The sequence below is a fragment of the Cetorhinus maximus genome, chromosome 21, assembly GCF_964194155.1.
Source record: "Cetorhinus maximus chromosome 21, sCetMax3.hap1.1, whole genome shotgun sequence".
NCBI classification, from domain to species: Eukaryota; Metazoa; Chordata; class Chondrichthyes; order Lamniformes; family Cetorhinidae; genus Cetorhinus; species Cetorhinus maximus.
In genome coordinates, this window is record NC_135899.1 from 91,751,849 (window position 1) to 91,771,923 (window position 20,075).

Sequence of the window (20,075 nt, forward strand, 5' to 3'; positions counted from 1 at the left end):
GCTTGGTTGGAGACGGTTAAACAAGGTTTATTATTATTATTATTATTATTAATAATAATAATAATAATAAACAAGGTGATGTTCATGTCAAACATCCTGGTGACTGAAGAGAAACGGTGCGGATCAGTAAAAGGCAGAGAATAAGTGTCAGGTTTATTTTTTCCACTTTCAGTAAATCTTGGATTAACATTACTCGAGAGGACAGAGACGGGGCTATTTTCCTCCAGCCTTGTGGCTGTTCTTAGGGTCAAGACGCAAGTTACAGAGTTCGACAACGCAACTGACAAGGGCGGCGGACTACAGCTCCCAGGGTACATTTCAATATCCAGTTTCAATAAGCACAGCTAAAGATCACCCTGCCTCTTACTGCTACTGAACTCACAGATGGCAGGAGACATCAGCTAGCGATCCTCGCACCGTTTTACATTAGTCACAACAATAACAACAAAAACAACAACAACACACACACAACATACAACACAAATCGAGCAAGTTACCTCAAAGGAGAAATTCAGCTCGCCATGGAGAGCACTGGTCATTTCTTTGAAGGCACCGAAAAACTGCTTGAGGTGTGGTTTTCTCGGAAGGATGAAACTAAAGGATCGGGAGATCTCCGCAACATCCCCAGGTACAAGTAACGAAGCAGCGACGGGGAGGGCAGCAGGAATCCAGTTGGGAATATCTATTTCTATATAAATGCACACACAAGCGCTTGGATAGAATGCATAGCACAACCGCTTTGAAATATTACCAAAAAAAAAGGGTCCTGGTGCACCACCGTGTGCCTTGCAGCTCACCCCCTACCCACCCCCTCCCCCCCCCCCAAGTCAAACAAATGTGGAGGGAGGGAGGGATGGAGCAGCTGACATCGAAATGATGCTTTCGATCTGTAGCTTTAATGGATCACTTCCAGCGGTCGCCAACAAATAATCCATCCTTTTGCAAGGTTTCGCAATTTTGACACTGAAACCAAACGAGCCACAATAAAGGGTCCACTTTGAATTCGACTAATTGGCATCACGCATTGAAACAGATTCAGACAAAGCTAAACCCCCTTAAACTCAAGCTGTGGCTCACAACATTTCTACTTTAACACTCCCATTTCCTGAAAATTAACATTTAAAAATAAGTAAGTTTTTTTGGAGGGTTGGTTAAAACAAAGAGGCATGCTGGTAACACCAGCAGATTTCCAGTGTCAAAACTTGGTTTTCTCCCTTATCATTGCGTTGAAATCTTCCTGTCTGCAAACCCCATCAACATTAAAAATCAATTTCTGGTCAGCTGGAGGCCTCTTGACAGGAAGGTCTTGTTTGTTTGTTTGTTTTTTTATGAATGGCGCTGAGAGTAAGGCCTCCACGGGCCTGTGCCGGGGTTATTTCTGAGCAACAGGATTGTTTCTTGGAAATCTTCCTCACCTCCCGCAACATCAGGGTTCAAAATGTCGCTTTCAGGAAACGGGGTTGCATATTTTCTTTAAATAACCTCTTTTGCAAGCTGCACCATCTGCAAACCACAGAAACTCTCAATCCTGGCCCAGCACTCTACATGGATGAGGAATGGGTGGCTGGGTTTAGTTTGCTACAAAGCAAAAACAGAATTACCTGGAAAAACTCAGCAGGTCTGGTAGCATCCAAAACAAAAACAGAATTACCTGGAAAAACTCAGCAGATGCTGCCAGACCTGCTGAGTTTTTCCAGGTAATTTCTGTTTTTGTTTTGGATTTCCAGCATCCGCAGTAGTTCTTTGTTTTTAATCTCCTAGTTTGCTACAAGCCTTTCTGAGTGGGGGACAAACTCCTCGCCTTTGGGGTAGCGGTGTATTTCTGTACCCACATCACTGTACCTTTCCAGGAAAGCTGAAGAATAAAGCAGTGGCTGATTTAGTGAATCTATTTTTTTTATATAAATGTGAAACAATACATCAGCCTTCTGCACATCAAAGGTTTTCAACATATTGTAACGTATAATAGAAGCTCAGGCGTGATTCGTAAACGGTGTGAAAATGGAACTACCCATTTAATCACATCTTATTTGCATCCAAATTTAGGAAGATCAGATTATTTGGGATGATCACATCTTGCCAGAAAAAAACAGGGTTGCACTGTTAAGGTATTAAGGGTAATATTAAGGAGTCTGTAACATCAGTGGTATACGAGGGCGCTCTTGTTACATACACACTGACTATTAATATTAATATCGAGTCCCCGAGCGTGCTCATTAAAAATATAACACACATTGTCAGTCGACCATTTCCTATCGATGTATTTGAAACAAGATCACTGTGCACGGTCATCATTAAGAGGAAAGCGCATTATCACAATGATCCTTTACAGAGATAGTCAGCCCGGCCTCACGTATTTCGGAGGTAACATTGTGGTTGACATTCAGCTTGCGTCTGGTCCTGCAGTCCCGGCTTCACTGCAACATACTCCAAGCTGATGGAGCTATTCTGGGAAAGCATGTCAAACATTAAACCGTCAGCAACTGCCCACTTGATCCAGAAACTGATCAGTATGATTTTTTTTTAAAACAAATTAACCAAATACATTTTCCAAGTTTTCCCAACTATACATGTTACAGCAGTGATCATTATTGAAAGATACACATTTTTCAAAATCAAATATTTTGCTTTGAGGTTCTTCCGATTTCTCTTTTGAGCATCCACTGTTCAAACATTATCTGGATATTAAGCACTGCGTTGGTCGAATTAATAATGCCCTGTTAGGGAAATGGTGACATATACCAAAGTCCCCATTCCTGATGACTCCTCCAGTAAACAGCTGGGAAGGGCCAGGGTGTAGATATTGGACAAGAACAGAAACAGGCTCGCTAGTTTTGTCCTTCTCTCCTCCCCAGTTAAAAGATGCCCAACGCTCAATTGGTGAATCTTACAGATGAAGAACAGCCATTGGAGGGATGTTCAGGCAAGGCTTTGAAGAAAAGGCAGAATGGGTACAGTTTGAGAGTAGAATGTGCTATAAATCACATATCTAATATCTACCTTTTTAATGAAACCACAACAACTAAACACCCAAGAAAACTTGCCAGATGATAATTGTAGTGTATTTCGAATCCATCTTTAAAAATCTGCCTTCCTCATCTTATATTTTGATTAAGGATTTGCTGTTTTAAGAAATGTTCGCCCTAGATGGGAAATTGAGAAGATAACTGTCTGTTGCCTTGACAACAGACCACTTATACTGGCAGTGTATACCAATGTTAGTGAGAAGTGCTTCAAGACTATCCCTGCAGCTTATGCCACCTGTATATGCCCAGCACCCATCCCTCCTGCCCTCCTCCCACGCACCTTTCGTCTCCAGCAAATTCAGACCTTCACCCTACAGCTGCAAATATTTGGAAAAATGGGAATATTTATGATTTATCATTGCTGCTTAATAATTTTATATGCATTTGATGTCGACACACTTAACAGCACTTGGTCAGTCAGTGTTGCTAAGCAAATTGCATCATATCTTTATACTCATTACATAGTAGGGTGAAAGCTGATGTAAACTGACGGCAACAGGTAACATTGGAATGGACCAGAAATCATAATAATCTCTACCTTCAGGTTTTATTTTTGATCCACCAATTTTTTTGCATGTCATTGTTGTAGTTGATTATATATTACACTTGTAACAACACACTACTACGGATACAGAGTTTGGCAGTATTAATGTAGCAGTAAGTTCTCCCTGTCTTCTAAAAACAGTTACTGTGACTGGACAGGTAGTCACAATGAAGATGCTACTAAAGCTTTTTGTCAGTAACTGCTACCATTTTTTGTGTAAAATAGACTGGAATGGAACAAGCTGCTGAAAAATGTTCATTGTTTGATTGTCAGTGTGACAAGAACAGACTGGCAAGATGCTTATGTGCTCAGGTAAGTGACAACTGTGGGACATGATACATATATTGATTGTTAGACTGTTTTAAGGACCCCTTAAATCCATTGTTTGACACGTTCTCTTTCTGAGATTAAAAAAAAACTAGCTGGATCTTGTTTTATGTTCACTTTTGGTTAAAAAAAAAGACAAGTTGAGCAAGTTTAAAATTGTAGGATACAAATTTTAATTTTGACCAAGTTCTTTTCATTTAATCACTTCATATATGGACATTATAATGAACACATCTTAATCAAGACCAAACACTTAAAAGTCTTCATATGCAGGTTCCAGATGTTTGGGAATGTGGGGCACTTTTGAAAGTTACTTGCTCTATTCATTAAATTATAATGAGACACAGAAAGTCAGAATAATTTTTAAGAGTCAAAGGTATGGATATTGAGGGTTTGTGCAATGGAATGAATTGTTTGACCTTCGTTCTGGCCTCCAGAGGCCATTGTAACTTCCTGTTATGATGAGAACTGAGTGATTAATGGTAAGAGATTGTAAGTTTCACAGGAGGAATGTAGGATGTTGCTTTAGCTTCAGGCATTGTTTGTGCACCCAAGGCTGTTCTATTATAGGAAAAGCGCATTTAAACCATTTACAACCAGAAAACTGAAGTCATTATTTGCTTTAGAAATTTAGGCTGCATTTTGCAAAGTGGAAAAATAGGGACTCAATCTGTATTCCGTTTACACACTCTTTATGAATTTAATCTTGTGTGATAGTGCATAACACATTAAATTTGCAGGTGACAAGTAAATGTTTATAGTGCAAAAAAAAACCAAGAACAATGCTTTCTTGATTGATTCAATTAACCATGTATTAACTTAGGGATATAATAAAAACCAAATTGGCACAAATTGCAGAGGCTACATACAGTTATTTCTTATGGACTTCCCAGCCACCTGTTCATCCCCTGCTTTAAGAAAACAAAGTTCCTTCTCCTGCCTCCCTGAAAAAGTAATCAGTAATCAGTAGATCCAAGTTTGTTCTGTTGCTGCCGATATCTCACACCAGCCCTCTTTTGAAGGCACCAATTTGTCCCAAATCAATCCTGTCTAAATAGCATTTTTTCACGCTCACAATCTCATCAAAATAAAAAAAAAATCCTTGTACAAGGCTTGGGAATTTTGTACTTATGCTGTTTGTGCTAATTTGGCTCAGTTGGTTGCAATGACACCTAAGGTTGTGGAACTTGAGAGCAAAAATCTAGAGTGATACTTCAGTGGAGTACCGAGGGAGTGTTGCACTGTTGGAGGTGCTGTCTATTGGATGAGGCATTAAACTGACGCCCTATCTACCATCTTGGACGAATGTAAAAGATTCCATGGCAATATTTCGAAGAACAGCAGGGGAGGTATCTCCAAGGCCCTGGGAAATATTTATCCCCTAATCAATATCACAGTAAATAGATTATCTGACCATTGTTATATCGCTTGCTTGTGGGAGCTTGCCATGCACAAATTGGCTGCTGCATTTCCTAGGTTACAACGATGACTACACTACAGAAGTCCTTCACTGGTTGTCAAGCAGTTGGGATATCTGGTGGTCATGAAAGTTGCTATATAAATGCAAATCTTTATTTTTTGAAGGCCTATATTGTATTACCTCTTAGCTTTTTCTTCAGCTAAAGTAAATATAATCAATTGAGTCTTTCTATGCAACTTTACCATGTGATTCATTGAAATGCAGACCAAAATAACTACCAGTCAAGAACAAGGATACAACTCAAAATCAATCAGTTTAAATTTAATTCCTCAATGTTTTCTAAAGGTTTATCATGGTCGCTGCCACTATCATTTAATAAAATAATCACATCAGTTGATTTTTTTTTCAAACTGGGTGCGATCTTGATTCCTGATTTAGCTGAATGCCAAAAAATAGCATTCACAATAAGAAATTAATCAATTATTCCAGCCCACGTCACTAAACATACCAACAGAACAGCCACTCTATGTCAGAAGTACTTCCTCAAAATTTCCCCTGCCCATCTCTTTGCCAAGCAAGGCTTGATTTATGCTTAATTCTCCAGCTCCATTGTATATTTAGGCTTTCCATAAATGAAAAAGGATAAAACTCAGTAACAAACCCCTCGATTGCACCAGTGTCGATTTGTGTATTGCTCTAAGAGATTACCATACCCAGAATTGTTTTAATTAATGCCACCTCTTTCTCCCCAGTCAAATATAGTGTTTGACAGGTACAGTGGGGCAAACAATGAGGAAATTGTGGCTGTAACTAAGAATTTTAATAAGTTTTGCTGCATATCATTTTTAAACACTCTAGGCTTTAAAGACACATTCCGAAAGAAATCTCCCACATACAGCTTTCCAATTGGGATTCAGCTCCAGGGAGATCATTTCTCTCAGGACAGCTGGCATCTCATTTAATCACAGCCACGGCAGTATCGAACAACAATGTAAAGGTCCGGTGCTTTTAATTTTAACAATGTATTGCCCATTCTTCCCTCTCTTCACAATGCTTCATTCATCACCTCCCTGTCCCCCACTCCCTTCCCACTGTGCGCGCACTCCCTAGTTAGAAAGAGTCCGCACTGATCGTCACTGCCTCTGAGTAATGTCATTAACAATTAAAATGAATTAGGTAAGTGAGGAAAAGATGGATTTAACGGTGCATCTTGTGCTTTAGTTCCAGTGTACCTAGAGGGAGTATGGACACTAATTAGGTTTTTGTTGCGTGATGTGGGCTTAATGCATTTGCAGCAAACATTTCCTTCAACTCAATAAATATAGTTGCAGTAATTAGACCATGATGTGATGTCAGCCCATGAAAAATTCATTAAGATTACAGTCACATGCAGCAGAAACATAACTCTGAACACTGGAAGTAAATTATTGCAAAATTGTTGAAGTTTGAATTATAGATTATTTGCTTTTAGCATCGTCTTCCTAGATAACTTAAACTAATTCCTCAGAAAGGCACTCAGATCTACAAACTGATGAGCTTTTCCCGAGGTTGGTGGGAATGGAAATAGGTAAAAAAATTCTGCCGTGCGAAATTAATAGATAATCATTTTTGTTCTTTTTTTCTCCATTGAAATCACTGACAGAGACTTTAAAACAAACAGTTAAAATAAGTGAATAAGTAAAAATATAATTAGTTAGACCGTGTAGCTATTTTTCGATAAATCATGGTTTTAAATGCAAATGAAATTAAGGAACAAGACAGAACTTGAGCCAACTGAATTCTTACCAAATAAAGTTGGAGGTTTTAAAGTTATCTGTGTAACACTGAGTTATCTTTAGATGGAGGAAATGAAAATTAAAGACAGAAATACCCAATGAAGAGAGGGGTGGATGGTGCATTTCAAAAAGTTTGAAATTTATAAAGTCTTAAGACTTTCTATAGCATCTTTCATACCCTAATGACATCCCAAAGTGCTTTAGAGTCAATTAAGTGTTTTTGAAGTGTAATCGCTGTTTGTAATGTAGGAAATATGGCAGCAAAATTTGCACACAGTAACTTCCCACAAACAGCAATGTGATAATGATCAGATAATCTGTTTTAATTATATGGATTGAGGGATAAATATCGGCCAGAACACTGGGGACAACACCTCTTGCTCTTCTGTGAATTGGTGTCATGGGATCTTTTACATCCGCTGAGAGGGAAAATAGGGCCTTGGTTTAACCTCTCATCCAAAACTGAGAGCACCTCTGATAGTGTTGCACTCCCTTAGTACTGCACTGGAACGTCAGCTTTGATTTTTGTACTCAAGTCTTTGGGCGGGGCTTAAACCCACAACCTTCCAACTCAGAGACGAGGATGCAGCACACTGAGTCAAAATCTTTAATTTTCACATTCAAGCAGTTTAGCTGCTTTCTTCACCACCTGAGAAAATCAAACACATTTTTACAACCCAGTCATCATTATTGTCAGATCTCTTTTCTGCTGTTACCTCAAGCACTTTGCCACTTAACACGTAATCCATATTCTCACTTCTTCTTCCTCATTTCAGTGCTATATGATTATCTGTGTGATATTCCATTTGTCACCTCTCTGTTCATTACTTTTTCCCTATCCAAATCCCTTTGGGGCATCACACAGTGATTAGCATCAATTTGGTGTTATTCGTAAGCTTGGGAACCTTGGACAATATTCTGTACTCCACGTCATTTATAAAAATTCTGAGTTTCCTAAATGTTTCTCTTCTCTTTTAACTACCAGTGCTCAATGTTGAATAGGAGAGTAAAGGGACACATGGAGAGGAGACAAAGCTGGAGTGAGACAAGACATATGGGCAGAATTTTGCCCTTGATGGGCGTGCGGGCCCCACCGACTCAGCGGCGGGCGGGCAGCCGACTCCCGCCACCGAAACGGGCCCCGCTGCCATTTTGAGTGGGCGGGCCAATTAAGCCCACCCAGCGGGTTGCCCGACAGGAAGCGCTATGCACTTCCTGTGTGGGAGGGGAGGGATTCCCCAACTGTCAGAGTGCGCTCTTTTGCGCATGCGCATGAAAGAGCGCACATCTCCCTGAGGCTAAGTGCTGTCTCAGGGAGAGCGCTGCAAGTTTTTTAAATATCAAGAATAGATAAATAAATAATTTATTAACATGTCCCCCTCATGTGACAATTTCACACGAGATGGGACATGTTAATAAAAAGGACATAAAGTTTATTAAACATTTTTAAAACGGACATGAAACCTCATCCCGCCGGGGCTCCTGGCCTGCCCGCCAGCCTTAAGGTTGGACGGGCAGGGCATTTAATGAGCTTAATTACCCTGTCAATGGCTTCAATTGGCCATTGACAGGTCGGCGGGCGGACAGCTGATCTCGCTGTGCCTCCGCCTTCCTAAATATTTAAATGGCCCGGGATGACGTCGGGGGTTCCTCCCGATGTAATCCCGCGTCATTTTCCCCTCGGCGAGCGGGTCCCGCCCCCAAACTCGTCGACGGAAAACCTCTGGCCCTAGTGTGTGTAGTTGGGAATTCAGGTGGGAATTTGATGCAGAGGGAGATACAGGTGCTCTTTTTTTCTACTTTTATTTCAGCCTCCAGTAGTTGGTGAGTTTTCTCTCTCTGGCTCCAAGCTAGGGAAATGCAACTTTCAATTACTTTAGACACGTAAATTACTAACTGATGGAGTAATGAGATAAATGGCAGGGCTGGTGGTGTGCTGTGACTGCAACATGTGGGAGTCTGTGGAATTGACTGCAATCCTGGACAGCCATATCTGCAGAAAGTGCCTGCAGCTTAGCAGGGCCTGGCGGGGTGTAGGGGAGAGAGGGTGGGTGCGTGCTGATGGTGCCAAACATCAGGGCTTGGGGCTGTGGGTGTGCGGGGGGGTGGGTGGGTGGGCTCAGTGTTTTAAACTGAGCTTCTCGTCACCCAGACCGAGCAGCCAGAAATGCAGACCGGGAAGATCAGCATAAGAAAATCGGAATTGTCAGCCTGAGAGTTCCGGTTTTTCTTAAAGCTATTCTGTCAGGTCAGCTTCACCGAGTTGTTGCACTGCTACTTCCGACACACGGGCAGCTTCGTGGTTCCAATGTTTTTTTTCAAAGCCCGCCTGAAAACCACCGAACTGCCCGAAGGTCAGAAGCAGTTCCTATTTGCAGCTATTGTCAGGAGAATGTTCTCAGCTGAAAAGCTGCTTGAGAAATGGTAAGTGAACCCAGTGTAATAATTCCAGAGCCAATTGGGTACTGGTGGGTGAGGGGGCGGTGGGGTGAGGGGATGGTAGGTGGGGGTGTGGTGGATGTGGTTGGGTGAGGGCATGGGGGCGAGGCAGCAGTGGGGGTGGGGTTAAGGGCTGGTAGAGGGCGTGGTGGCAGGGCTTGTGGCTTAATCTTTGCGCCATGCATCATTCTTCTCTGAAAAATTCGGATCAACAATTCAATGTACATTTTTCCTGAGCTGCTTGTACATGTCTGATTGACAGATCCGGGGGATAGTGTCATTAGCATAAAAGGGGCAGATGCTTTTTATGGTATATTGGTGCCAGAGAAGTCAGAATGGTAAGGTTGTATTAGCTACAGAGTTGAATTGTTTTGTAGGGGGTTGGGGGTGGTCGCTTTTAAGGTTTAGTACCACAAAATTAAATACTTTATTCCTCCCTAAATTCTCTTTTGAATTTAAACCAGTAAATCACGGTCTAAATTTTCATTATGCTCTTTAGTAGATAGGCACAATTCTGATGCCACGCTGTGTTGATGCACCAGAGGCTTGAGAATCTTGGGCCTCATCTAAATAAATGTAAGAAGCTAAAAACTGGGATCGATGCAAAACAGGGTGTTGACTCATCCGTTTTATTACTCTTGCAAAGTCTGGGAATGAAATCCCAATTTGTCACTAAGAGGTTGCTTAAAGAAATGTTTCACAAATCTACACCGCCCTAGGTTTACCCCAGGTAGGCTGTAAATTCAGTGTACAACACCATTTGCACAAAAGCTTCAGGGGAAGCGGAAACAGTCCAGTTCTTGAGTTGAGGCTGCACTTAATTTTTGCACCATGCATCATTCTTCTCTTAAAAATTCAGATCAACAATTCAATGTACATTTTTCCTGAGCTGCTGGTACATGTCTGATTGACAAATCCAGGGGATAGTGTCATTAGCATAAAAGGGGCAGATGCTTTTTATGGTATACTGGTGTCAGAGAAGTCAGAATGGTAAGGTTGTATTAGCTACAGAGTTGAATTGTTTTGTAAATGTAGTGATTTCTTTGTAGCCACTTTCAAGTCATCAGTTAATTGCTCTGTGATTAATTATCCTTAGAGAATGAGCATTGGGCCTCCAATTTCACAATTGCTACAGTCAATCTGCCTACTGCGTGCAGGTGTAATGGAAAAAAAGACAAAACTTAAATTTACACAGCACCTTTCACGATGTTCCAAATCACTTCACAGCCAATTCAGTACTTTTGAGGTATAGTCACTGGTATAATATAGGCAATGTTATCAAATGGTGGAGCAGGCTTGTGGGGCCGAATGACTTACTCCAACTCCTAATATATATGCTCATATTGTCATTCTGGATGGATAAGATAAGCTAGGCTAAATGATCTTTGTCATCCATAATTACCTTGCAAACAGAGGGTTGAATCGTGGCTGGAGTTCTTTTCATTTTGTTGCTAATGGAAATTTACTATGAGCAAGCTGTGTGGAGTGAAATTGCCAGGGCAGAAGGGCCTAATGGGTTCCTAGTAAATCAGTAACCTGTTTTACACTGCATATGATTCTCCATTCTCCAGTCTTTTCCATTGACTTCAATCTTGTCCCTTTCTCTATTTACCTACTATCCCACTCTATCTTGGTGCTTTTGAGGTATTGAAATATCATGATAAAGTTGTATTGCATTGTGGATATTGAAAATATATTGTAGTGGGAAGTAGCAATCAGCAGAGTCTTCAGACTTGCGGATCAGGAAAACACAGATAAAATTGTGAACCACTCAGTCTTTGTGCTCTGGCCTCTTAACAGTTGTGCTGCACAGAGACACCTAAGGGCTCCAATGCTTTCCACTGACAGTAAAAACATATGTTGTTCAATCACTCCACTTTGTTGCTCAAGAATCATTTGATCTTTCTACCCTTTGAGATTACTGATAAAATAGAATCCAATTACACCTCTTTTATGAAATAGTTATATTGAATAATATCATGCATGCAAGCAGAAGAAAGTCTTTTACTTCTTCCACAGAATGGACAGGAACTTGTGCAGTTTGTCTGCATTGCAAGTATTGAATCTTTCCCCCACATATGAATTTATTGTCACCATGTCCATTTGGTGCAATGGCAGAACATGTTAGTTGAGGGCTGAGGCAGACACCGAAATCGGTGTTATCCTCTGCACAGTGTTATAAATAACTATTTGAATATTTTGCCGTCAAATTAACAATATTGTCTGATGCTGTTAATGTATAATTTTACTCTCTGGGATCACTTATAGGGTGCACACACACTGCATTATATCTTTGCTGCTTTGAATATTAATGACCTATGCTTATAAGACCATAAGACATAGGAACAGAAATTAGGCCATTCGGCCCGTCGAATCTGCTCCGCCATTCAATCATGGCTGATAAGCTTCTCAACCCCATTTTCCCACCTTTTCCCCGTAACCTTTGATCCCCTTACCAATCAAGAACCTATCTATCTCGGTCTTAAATACACTCAATGACCTGGCCTCCACAGCCTTCTGTGGCAATGAATTCCATAGATTCACCACTCTCTGTCTAAAGAAGTTTCTCCTCATCTCTGTTCTAAAAGGTCTTCCCTTTACTCTGAGGCTGTGCCCTCGGGTCTTATATATGCTTAATACATATTGGGTGATATTTGAAACCAGATACCAATAACGGGTGTCATAATTTTACTAGGACCTTCCTGTGGCTGATTGGTGGATTAATTGGTGAATCTTGAAAGCGGAAAAGATATCATGCATGATTAAGGGGGAAGGCTAAAGGCGGGAAGGGTGGGTGGGGAATTAGGGGCCCAGAAACAGGAGAAGTACCAGAGCCCATGATTTCTCTCCTTGGCCCTGGTGGGTCATCGTTTACTCGGGGAGTCCGAGTTGCTGTGGCAACAGGCACTTTTTACATTCATGTTAGAGTCTGGAGCTCTGGATAGTGATGGTGGAGGCTCCAATGTTCTTTCCGTCACCTGGCTGACCATGTCTCCCACTCTTACTGCTTGCCATTGACGTGATTTGGAAGGATTTGGAGGTTGATACCCAATCTGGTGGCCGCAATATGAACACACCTTCCTTGGCCAACAAGTCCTGGGGTGGGACTTCAGATCAGAGGCAGGGATGCTGCCCAGTGCACCAGGGGACTTCCATGCTCTTTAAGTAAAGCTGAATTCTCTAAAAGTCTTCAGTAAACCATTTTTCGTTTAGCATACAGTCGGTATGGAAATGTAAGTCAGGCATCTGAACAAATTTTTACTTCGTGCTTTGTTTCCAAAAAGCGAGTAAACATTTTACTCTTAATAAGTAAATGAAAAATAAGGCTGTTGGTGCATTTTCATAAATTCTAGTTTCCGTTAAATTATAACTGAGGGTCAAACTCTTAACAATGAGAGTTTAATTAAAAACAGAAAATGCTGGAAATACTCAGCAGGTCAGGCAGCTTCTGTGGAGAGAGAGGAACAGAGTTAACGTTTCAGATCAATGATCTTTCAACAGAACAGTTTGACGTGGCTCCCTACCATTTTCCCAGAGACCCCCCCTTCCCCTGCCCCCGCCACCCCCACCCTGCCTCCAAGCCCACCACCTCAGAGTCAGGAAAATTCTGCCCCATATGTCTGTACTATGGTTATAATGAGCTGCTGGTCTGACACAGAGCTCTGCTCATACCTAATATATTTTTAATGTTTTAGGCTCACAAGTAGGAGAGTTAATTTGCTGAAAACATTAAAACAGATCCTAATTAAGTTAATAAATTATCCCGGGCGTCTGCTAAACTACTCAAGTGCTTCTTTAAACCCACCCTCCGCACTGAAGATATATTCCATGTGCTGTTAAGCCTAAGGGTGTAGGACAGTCTTTGAATTAGATCTCACCATTGGATTCCATGGTCAGATCTGGACTAATCTATAGAGCTATGCTCTTACGTCAATGAGAGATCTACAAATATTTCTCTGTTGACAATTCTGTAATCTCTAAGACCCTGAAAATTCTAGGGCAGAGGACAAAAACAAAGATCATGGTAACATAACTACAAAATGGGACTCAAAAGATGCTGCTAGAGTTTCGAGGGGAGCATAGAAAACACTAAGCATCGCATTTATTATACGTGTAGAAATGTCAGATACCAGGGTCAGAGTCTTGCCCTTGTCGGGTGGGCTTGGTGGGGGTGGGTAGGGGCAGTCGGGAAGCCGATGGCCACCCACGATCGAGGCTGGACCGCAATTTCAGACAATTTCAGACTGGCTGTCCAATTAAGGCCCGCCCAGCCTGAGCTGTAGCACTCAGCACTGCTTGTGGGCAGGGTGGGGAGGAGGGCCAGCGGGGAGCTTTGTGTATGTGCGTGGGTGCACAGTGGGAAAGCTCCCTGAGGCACAGAGCTGCCTCAGAGAGAGGAAGAGTCCTGAAAAACAAAAGTAAAGGATTTTTAAATGCTAAAAAACATCTCCCCTCGTGTGACTCTGTCACACGAGCAGGGACATGTTATGAATAAGATGTAACAATTTTTATTTTATTTTTATTTGCTGTTGGAAATTTCATCCCGCCCGTGGATGAGGTTTCGCCTGCTGGCCAATTGTAAAGTTGGATGGGCAGCAAAAAATTTAAGTTAATTAATACTTTAATGGCCTGAATAGGCCTTCTAACTGACAACAGGCGCGCTGATGATTCCTGCGTGCGGCCACCGGCCGAACTATCATGCAACCGCGCGTTGACATCGGGACGCTCGCCCGACACCATCGTTGCTATTTAAATAATCATCCACTGCCCTCTTGAATGCCTCGATTGAACCTGCCTCCACCACACTTTCCAGGCAGTGCATTCCAGACCCGAACCACTCGCTGTGTGAAAAAGTTTTTTCTCACGCTGCATTTGCTTCTTTTGAAAATCACTTTAAATTTGTGCCCTCTCGTTCTAATCTACCCTGACAACCCCCCTCATGATTTTGAACACCTCTATCAAATCTCCTCTTAGCCTTCTCTTCTCCAATGAGAACAGTCCCAACTTCTCCAATCTATCTTCATAATTGAAGTTTCTCATCCCTGGAACTATTTTTGTAAACCTCTTCTGCACTCTTTCCAATGTCTTCCTAAAGTATCATGCCCAGAACTGTACACAATACTCCAGCTGAGGTCTAAATAGTGTCCTATAGAAGTTCAGCACAACCTCCTTGCTCTTGTACTTTATGTCCCTATTAATAAAGCCCAGGATACTGTATGTTTTACTAACTGTTCTCTCCACCTGTCCTGCCATCTTTAATGGCTTATGCACATAAAAACCCAGGTCCTGCTGCTCCTGCTTATCCTTTAGAGTTGTACCCCTTATTTTATATTACCTCTCCATGTTCTTCCTACCAAAATGAATCACCTCACACTTCTCTGCATTAAACTTCATCTGCCACTTATCTGCCCACTTCACCAACTTGTCTATGTCCATTTGAAGTTCTACACTATCCTCCTCACAGTTTGCAATGCTACCAAGTTTTGTATCATCCGCAAACTTTGAAATTGTCCCCTGCACACCAAGATCTAGATCATTAATATATATCAGGAAAAGCAAGGGTTCCAATACCGACCCCTGGGGAACTCCACTACAAACCTTCCTCCAGCCCGAAAAATATCCATTAACCCTTACTCGCTGTGTCCAATTACTCAGCCAATTTTGTATCCACGTTGCTACTGTCCCTTTTATTCCATGAGCAATAACCTTTCTCACAAGTCTGTTGTGTGGCACTGTCTTGAATGCCTTTTGGAAGCCCACATACACCACATCAACAGCATTACATAGAAACATAAAAACTAGGAGCAGGAGTAGGCCATTCGGCCCTTCGAGCCTGCTCCACCATTCATTATGATCATGGCTGATCATCCAACTCAATAGCCTGCTCCCGCTTTCTCCCCAAACCCTCTGATCCCTTTCACCCCAAGAGCTATATCTAAAACATACAATGTTTTGGCCTCAACTACTTTCTGTGGTAGCGAATTCCACAGGCTCACCACTCTCTGGGTGAAGAAATTTCTCCTCATCTCAGTCCTAAATGGTCTACCCCATATCCTCAGACTGTGACCCCTAGTTCTGGACTCCCCCACCATCGGGAACATCCTTCCTGCATCTACCCTGTCTAGTCCTGTTAGAATTTTATTGGTTTCTATGAGATCCCCCCTCATTCTTCTGAACTCCAGCGAATATAATCCTAATCGATTCAACCTCTCCTCATATGTCAGTCCCGTCATCCCAGGAATCAGTCGGGTAAACCTTCGCTGCACTCCCTCCATAGCAAGTACATCCTTCCTCAGATATGGAGACCAAAACTGCACACAATATTCCAGGTGTGGTCTCACCAAGGCCCTGTACAATTGCAGCAAGACATCCCTGATCCTGTACTCCAATCCTTTGGCTATGAAGGCCAACATACCATTTGCCTTCTTTATCACCTGCTGCACCTGCATGCTTACCTTCAGTGACTGGTGTACAAGGACACCCAGGTGTTGTTGCACATTCCCCTCTCTCAATTTATAGCCATTCAGATAATAATCTGCCTTCCTGTTTTTGCTACCAAAATGGATAACCTCACATTTATTCACATTATGCTGTATCTGCCATGCATTTGCCCACTCACTCAGCTTGTCCAAATCACACTGAAGCATCTCTACATCCTCCTCACAGCTCACCCTCCCAATCAGCTTTGTGTCATCTGCAAATTTGGAGATATTACATTTAATTCTCTCATCTAAATCATTAATATATATTGTGAATAACTGGGGTCCCAGCACCGATCCCTGCGGTACCCCACTAGTCACTGCCTGCCATTCGGATAAAGACCCGTTTATTCCTGTTTCCTGAACCAGTTTTCTATCCATCTCAATACACTACCCGCAATCCCATGCGCTTTCATTTTACACACTAATCTCTTATGTGGGACTTTGTCAAAAGCCTTCTGAAAGTCCAAATAAACCACATCCACTGGCTCCCCCTCATCAACTCTACTAGTTACATCCTCGAAAAATTCCAGTAGATTTGTCAAGCATGATTTCCCTTTCGTAAATCCATGCTAACTCTGTCCGATTCTGCCACTGTTTTCCACGTGCTCAGCTATTAAATCTTTTATAATGGACTCTAGAATTTTCCCCACTACTGACGACAGGCTGGCTATAATTCCCTGTTTTCTCTCTGCCTCCCTTTTTAAATAGTGGGGTTACATTAGCTACCCTCCAATCTATAGGAACTGTTCCAGAGTCAATAGAATCTCGGAAGATGACCACCAATGCATCCACTATTTCTAGGGCCACTTCCTTAAGTACTCTGGGATGTAGATTATCAGGCCCCAGGGACTTATCGGCCTTCAATCCCATCAATTTCCCCAACACCATTTCCCTACTAATACTGATTTCTTTCAGTTCCTCCCTCTCACTAAACCCTGCGTTCCCCAACATTTCTGGTATGTTATTTGTGTCCTCCTTTGTGAAGTCAGAACCAAAGTATGTATTTAGTTGGTCAGCCATTTCTTTCTTCCCCATTATAAATTCCCCTGTTTCTGACTGTAAGGGACCTACATTGGTCTTCACCAATCTTTTTCTCTTCACATACCTATAGAAACTTTTACAGTCAGTTTTTATGTTTCATGCAAGCTTACTCTCGTACTCTATTTTCCCCTTCTTAATCAATCCCTTGGTCCTCCTTTGCTGAATTCTAAACTGCTCCAAATCCTCAGGTCTGTTGTTTTTTCTGGACAATTTGTATGCCTCTTCCTTGGATCTAATACTATCTCTAATTTCCCTTGTAAGCCATGGTTTGGCCTTCTTTCCTGTTTTACTTTTGCACCAGACAGGAATAAATAATTGTTGCAGTTCACCCATGCGCTCTTTGAATGTTTGCCATTGCCTATCCACCGTCATCCCTTTAAGTAATGTTTCCCAATCCATCATAGCCAACTCGTGCCTCATACCATCGTAGTTTCCTTTATTAAGATTCAGGACCCAAGTCACTGAATCAACTACGTCACTCTCCATCTTGATGCAGAATTCTATCATATTATGGTCGCTCATCCCCAAGGGGCCTCGCACAACTAGATTGCCAATTATTCCTTTCTCATTACACAATACCCAGTCGAAGATGGCCTGTTCTCTAGTTGGTTCCTCATAAACCTTCTCTGTTAGCTCTTCAAAAAACTCCAACAAGCTAGTTAACTTGATTTTCTCTTAAGAAATCCATGCTGGCTCTTCCTAGTCAACCCACATTTTTCCTGAATAATTCTATTCCGAATAATTATTTCTAGAAGCTTCCCCACCACTGAAGGTAAACTGACTGGTCTATAATAGCTGGACTTATCCTTACAAAATTTTTTAAACAAGGGCGTAATGTTTGCAATTCTCCAGTCCTCTGCCTCCTCCCCTGAGTCTAGGGAAGACTGAAAGAATATGGCGAGTGCCCCTGCAATTTCCACTCTTACTTCCTTCAATACCCTTGGATGCATCTCATCCGGTCCCAGTGCCTTATCAACTTTAAGTGCCGACAGTTCATCCAATACCTCCTTATCAAATTTGAACCCTTCTAATGACAGAGTTTCCTCCTCTGTCACCATGGCCTGTGTAGCATCTACCTCTGTCTTTACTAAAGAAGCAAAGTATTCATTTAACACCTCAGCCAAGCCCCCTTGGCCCCACTCCTCCTTTTATCATCCTTTTACTATTTATGTGCCTATAGAAGACTTTAGGATTCCCCTTTACGTTGGCTGCACCAGAGGAGGACAGAAGAAGCGCTTGAAGGATGCGCTAAAAGCCAACGTGAAGAAATATAACATTGACATCAACTCCTGGGAGACCATAGTCTTGGACCAAACCAGATGGTGGTAGACTCTGTGGGAAGGATCCCAGCATTTTGAGACCCAACGATGACAAAATGAAGTGGAAAAGCGAAAGTAGTGAAAAGAACCCAAGCTGATAATACACGACCAGACATCCCACATGACAACCAATGCCCTACGTGCCATAAAGTCTGCAGAACCCAAATCGGCCTCGTCAGCCATCTTCAGACTCATGGAAGACAATCAATCTCACTAGTGAGAGATAGCCAATAATAATAATAGAAATAATAGATCAAGGACCACTGACCTCTGTGCAGAAGGCACTAATAATGGCCCTAAATCAGTGATTTGGCAACTTGAGAAAAATACTTCATTATATCCCTACTGCTTCGAAGAAAAGCTTATAAGAAACGGGCAAACGGAGAGTAGGGGATGAGGTAGCTGAGTCAATCTGTTACTGAAGCTCTCCATTTGTACATGGTGTTTCAGTAACATGTATACGTGTGAACTGACCATGTCTATTTAAGTGAAACAAAGAATAAAATACAATGAAAAGATATTTTTAAATAAAGGAAATGACATGTCAGGCTGAATGAAATCAATCAACAAGGCAGTGTTGGTTCTTTGGCCTTGGATTGTGCTCCTCTATACTATAAAATTCGGCATCACAATTCAATCATTAATTAATATATTTACAGAAATGACTGATTCAAATCGTCAGTCTGAAGTTTCTTCAACATTTCCCCCTGCAAACAGTCCTGTCCTGAGTGCAATTGTCCTTCCTTTATCAAAGACTAATGCCGCATCTTGGTTTAAATCTACTGCTGCCTATTCTCAATGCAGTTGGTATCGAAAAATATCAGGAATCATAAGCAATGCCATGTTACTGCGTTGTGCCAGGGGGGCAGTGGGACATAGATTCACACCCTCGTGTGCCCACACAGTGAGCTCTTGATCTCAGTTGTGCAGTCCATGCAGACGCTGGCACACACCAGATGATTCCCCGCAGAAAGGAAATTAAAACCAGAAGGTGAGATACTCCAAACCACAGGGAATTCTGTGCCTCTTCTAGTGGCTGTGATAGAGAGCCTGAGATGAAAGCAATTGGCTGCCCTTGGGCAAGGGAAAGGTGCGTGTAGAAACCTAGGGAAGGAGAGGATAATATAAAATCACTCCAAAAGAAAAATAGGCAGTCAGTGACATCTGCATATGTGTCATTGAGGAGGTCGACCCTTTTGTTCTCATTAACCTAAAAATCAAACATAGAAAATTCACTGTAAAATTTCATCTCACCTTTTCTCTTTAGCAGACCGATTAGGATTTATGCCCTGAAAAAATAAAAATATACTACTGATGAACAATTTCAGGAAAGGTTACATTACACTGTGAATCTGCCTTGTTGTCTACATTAATGTCAAAAGTTCAAATAAGTTTCAATTTGATCACAATCAAAATGAGGATAGCAGATTTGTTGCTGTAGTTAGCACAGTCATTACCTGGAATTATTGGGCTAAACTTTAATAAAAACGCATTGAAAACTAACCTTGGGAAGTGAAGCATTAGAACTGCATGGCTTTTTGACCATCTCAACTTAACTCTCTTATGGGCAACTGTCCAAGGCAGAAATTGACTTCACACTTGGCACGTTAATTTTACATTTTTAATCACAGATAAACCCCCAAGCTGAGCGTGTGCAAAATCGCAAGGCCATCTGGTGCAGCAGGATGCACAAATAGGGTTG

At 41.7% G+C, this 20,075-nt stretch overlaps 1 protein-coding gene across 4 annotated transcripts in view; it reads left to right on the forward strand.

Annotated features, from left to right (window-relative positions):
- The first annotated feature begins 479 nt into the window (after nucleotides 1-479).
- The window catches only part of LOC144696130 (S-adenosylmethionine decarboxylase proenzyme-like), a 74,938-nt gene continuing 55,342 nt past the window's right edge, over nucleotides 480-20,075 (forward strand). For 3 of the 4 annotated variants that reach the window (XR_013580076.1, XM_078567460.1, XM_078567462.1), the window contains exons 1-2: nucleotides 486-628; nucleotides 3,796-3,882. Coding sequence is in view for 3 of the 4 variants with exons in the window: in XM_078567460.1 (XP_078423586.1) it covers nucleotides 522-628; nucleotides 3,796-3,882 (194 nt within the window). In the remaining variant the exon portion in view is untranslated. Of the gene's footprint in view, nucleotides 629-3,795; nucleotides 3,883-20,075 lie in introns of all 4 variants that reach the window. The other variant, XM_078567463.1, reaches the window with a different exon arrangement.